Source organism: Blastocystis sp. subtype 4, assembly GCF_000743755.1.
Source record: "Blastocystis sp. subtype 4 strain WR1 chromosome Unknown seqid_0547, whole genome shotgun sequence".
NCBI lineage: Eukaryota > Bigyra > Opalinata > Blastocystidae > Blastocystis > Blastocystis sp. subtype 4.
In genome coordinates this window covers 2,654-3,720 of record NW_014569000.1, presented here as the reverse complement: position 1 = coordinate 3,720, position 1,067 = coordinate 2,654, and the positions used below count along the sequence as shown (strand labels likewise).

Here is a 1,067-nt window from a genome sequence, read left to right as displayed (position 1 = left end):
TTCTTCTTCTGATCCTGTTGTGTTTGATGCTACTGGAGTATTTGGAGTTGAAGACTGTTCTACTGTTGTTGATTCTTATTCTTCTCTCACTTCTACTGATCTGGAATCTGGTACTCTTGCTGGAATCATGGATCTGGATCCTTTCACTACTGGATTCCTTCCAAACACGATTGGAGCCTATATTGAATGGACTGTTGAGAATCTTGGAAGCAAATGGAACTCACTTAACATAGTTGGAGGATCTACAGTCACATCTTGGGGCTTTGATATCATTGCCACCTACAATCCTGATGACACTACCAATGAATCGGTAACAATTTTGAGTGCTATTGATCAGACTGTGACTTCTCGAACAAAGCCTCAGATTGCTGTTCCTGTGGCCTTGGCTGGATTCCACAGATATCGATGGGAGGTTACTGTGACTGGCACTACAGGAACGACTTTGGGTTCTATTCATACAGCCTACTGTAAGACTTCAGGAGCTGTGTGTCCTTCAATTGGAAAGTATCCTTCAGTGGGTGAAGGTCAAATCTCTCCTTCTTCTTGTGAGACTGGTTACAGAGGTTATTCATATCGTGAGTGTTCTGGAGGTGTGTTGGGTGAAGTCAAGACGGACCACTGCTCCAAGAGGCCTCCAATGAATGCTAGTTACCGACCATCCCAGAATCGATTTGTGATGGGAACAGCTGTGACCACTGGTGTTCCTTCAGTGAGAAATATAGTTGATCGTTGGTACATTGATGAAGGAGTGACTCTTCCTAATGGATTGAGTCTGAATGCCCAGACTGGATAGATCTCTGGAACTCCTATTGCAGAACAAGAGTTGATAACGTACACGGTATATGCTGAGAATGAATCAGGGGCTACACAAGCAACAGTATCCATTCAGGTGCGAAAGGGAGAATGTATGCCTGAAGGAGTATTCCCGGTTACGTATGTTGGTGAAACAGCAGTGTATGAGTGTTCTATGAGTGTTCGAGTCAGGGAAGCTATGTGGGAACTCAGAAGCGTGGTTGTATTCTTGGAAGTGAGAATGGAGAGTGGCAAAATGCATCTGGATTCTGTGT

The 1,067-nt window shown here is 44.2% G+C and overlaps 1 protein-coding gene across 1 annotated transcript; it reads left to right on the top strand.

Annotated features, from left to right (window-relative positions):
- Positions 1 to 127: 127 nt before the first annotated feature.
- JH06_5934 (hypothetical protein) lies at positions 128 to 793 on the top strand (the record flags this gene model as incomplete). Its single annotated transcript, XM_014669460.1, has 1 exon — positions 128 to 793. One exon carries the CDS (start codon positions 128 to 130, stop codon positions 791 to 793), a length of 666 nt encoding a protein of 221 aa, XP_014524946.1.
- Between the last annotated feature and the right edge of the window lie 274 nt (positions 794 to 1,067).